We start from the raw sequence: 2,208 nt of genomic DNA, 5'->3' as shown, positions 1-2,208 counted from the left end.
ATTCAAAAAATAAAATTTAAAAAGTCAGAAAGTCGCTCACCTTCTCGTGCAGCAGGTCCAGGGCGAGCTGCAGCCCGACGGCCTTCATGTCCGTCTTCTGCAGCGCGGACGTGATGTACATGTGCATCTCGAGGAAGCGCTCCATGGCGCCGCCCAGCTCGGCCTGCTCGATCTCCAGCTGCGACAGCAGATTCACAAACCACTCGAACGACCGTTGGTCGCGGTTGATCCAGAAGAAGTCCACCTGCGGAGAGCGGGGCGGAAGGTTAGGTTAGACACACAGTGCTTAGTGGGGTTGGAGACGGAGCCGCGGGCCGCGCCGGCCGGGTAGGCCACCCATCCGACTCGCGACTCGAGCGCCATCAGCTCACCTTGCGCAGGTTCATGACGGTGGCCGGAATGTCCGAGGCCCAGGAGTAGGTGCACTGCGGGCAGGTGTGCCTGGCCTTCCAGTACCGGTGCATGATGGACTGCAGGATGGAGGCGAAGGGCGTGACGCCGATGCCGGTGGCGATGAGGACGGCGTGCTGCGCGCGGAAGATGTGCGACGACGGCGCTCCGTACGGCCCGTCCAGGTAGATCTGCAGGAGAGACGGGCGGTCAGACAGCGTGGCGCCAACGACAACGGGGGCACCCACCAACAGTGACGATGAGATTTGGATGAGTGAAGAGGTGCGACGACGAGAATGCTACGCGTTGCCACGACAGGGGGTTACAACACTTATGCATGCACGAGTTGGGCGTGGTATGAATGAACAACAACAACACAGTTTGTTAATCACAAAACGCTCGGTTTGAAAAGACCCCGGCACATGCCCCTTGAGGAGACAAAAAAAAAAGAAAAAAAAACAGGGAAAACAAACACAGAACACACATATTATCTGAGGAACCGTACGATCGTTCCTGGCGACGCGTATTGACTGGCGGTGCTGCCCCGAGGAGTTCTCTCTTCGACTATGACCTGCCACATCGAAACATGTTTAACGTTCAGCTGTGAATTTCCTGTTAAAAGTCAGATCTCGAGGGGTTGGCGGGGCGCGAGCTCACCTCTAGGGGCTTCCCCACGGGGTAGTTCATGCCGATTGGGGTCGGCGGCGAGGTGTGCTTGCCCTCGGACTCGGAGTCGGCCGCAGGGTCGGCGGACACCCTGCCCTCCTCGGCGGCGGCCTCCCGGACCGGGCGGGACTCCCTGGCGGCGGCCTGCGCCAGCGCCAGCGCCGACAGCCTGGCCTGGCAGCTCTCTAGGCTGGGCGTCTGGAAGCAGAGAGGTGCGCGTCAGGTCGCTACTCCGCGCCCGCGGCGGCGCGGCGCTACCCCGCGCGCTCACTCCTCACGACACGCACCTTGAAGGCGATGATGGTGGGCTTGGTGCGCATGTAGCGGAAGCTCTGCGCCAGCGACTTGTTCTGCGGCGAGAGGTACGCCAGCCCCAGCGACTGCAGGCGCGCCCGCCGCATCTGGCACTCGTCGAAGGACCTCTCGGACTCGGAGCGCGCGAAGTCACGCAGCCTGCACAGATAAGGGCGACAGTTACAGCGAGAGCCCCGCGGGCGCTGGCGCGGCCGCGGTGGCGGGACGGGCACTTACGCGAGCAGGCGGTCCCTCTTCTTGCTCCGGTTGTCCATGTCCGGCATGGAGAGCGACTTGGACAGCGGGCCCTTGGCGTCGAGGACCAGGCGGCGCAGGGCGGCGGGCTTCAGCGGCGCGTCTGCTTGCAGAGGAGAGGCGCGGGATGCGGGGTCAGTGACACACGGCGATACTGAGAGCGAGAGTTAAGAACGAAACCGGCTGTCCGGCGGGCCTTGAGGCCGTGGTGGACGCTCACCCTGGCCCGCGGCGCCGGCGCCGTGCGTGCGCTGCTCGCCGGGCGGCACCACCTGCACGCTCTGGAAGCTGGGGTCGTCCGGGCCCGGGCGGTAGCCGCGGCTCGGGAACGCGACCTGCTTCTTCACCGTCGGGCTGCCCAGGCTCACGTCCTTGCTCGAGAACTTGCGCGACAGCGACCTGCGATTCGATAATTCGGTTTTTAGAGTCGTCGCAGCGAGGCGGTCGATGCAGGTGCAGGCACCCACCCAAGCCGAGGGGGGGCACTTCGCTCCAAAGACATAATCAGTGTACACCCTCCAAAAAAACAACAAAACACAGTAAAAACTGAGAAGAAAAAAAACAAATCAGTAACAAAAATCAAGAAAATTTAGAAGAAATCCA

The 2,208-nt window shown here is 62.2% G+C and overlaps 1 protein-coding gene across 1 annotated transcript; it reads right to left on the bottom strand.

Annotated features, from left to right (window-relative positions):
* Window positions 1–16: 16 nt before the first annotated feature.
* LOC113203840 (uncharacterized) lies at window positions 17–2,151 on the bottom strand (the record flags this gene model as incomplete). The annotated part of the gene is made up of 6 exons (XM_052277063.1): window positions 17–244; window positions 372–581; window positions 1,048–1,254; window positions 1,344–1,509; window positions 1,588–1,708; window positions 1,826–2,151. Coding segments are annotated over 6 exons (1,258 nt in total), but the record flags the coding sequence as incomplete, so codon positions are not given.
* Window positions 2,152–2,208: the final 57 nt, after the last annotated feature.

Source organism: Frankliniella occidentalis, unplaced genomic scaffold, assembly GCF_000697945.3.
Source record: "Frankliniella occidentalis isolate FOCC.00 unplaced genomic scaffold, Focc_3.1 Scaffold5622, whole genome shotgun sequence".
Lineage (NCBI taxonomy): Eukaryota > Metazoa > Arthropoda > Insecta > Thysanoptera > Thripidae > Frankliniella > Frankliniella occidentalis.
The sequence above is the reverse complement of the archived record's forward strand: the minus strand, read 5'-3'. Positions and strand labels throughout refer to the sequence as shown.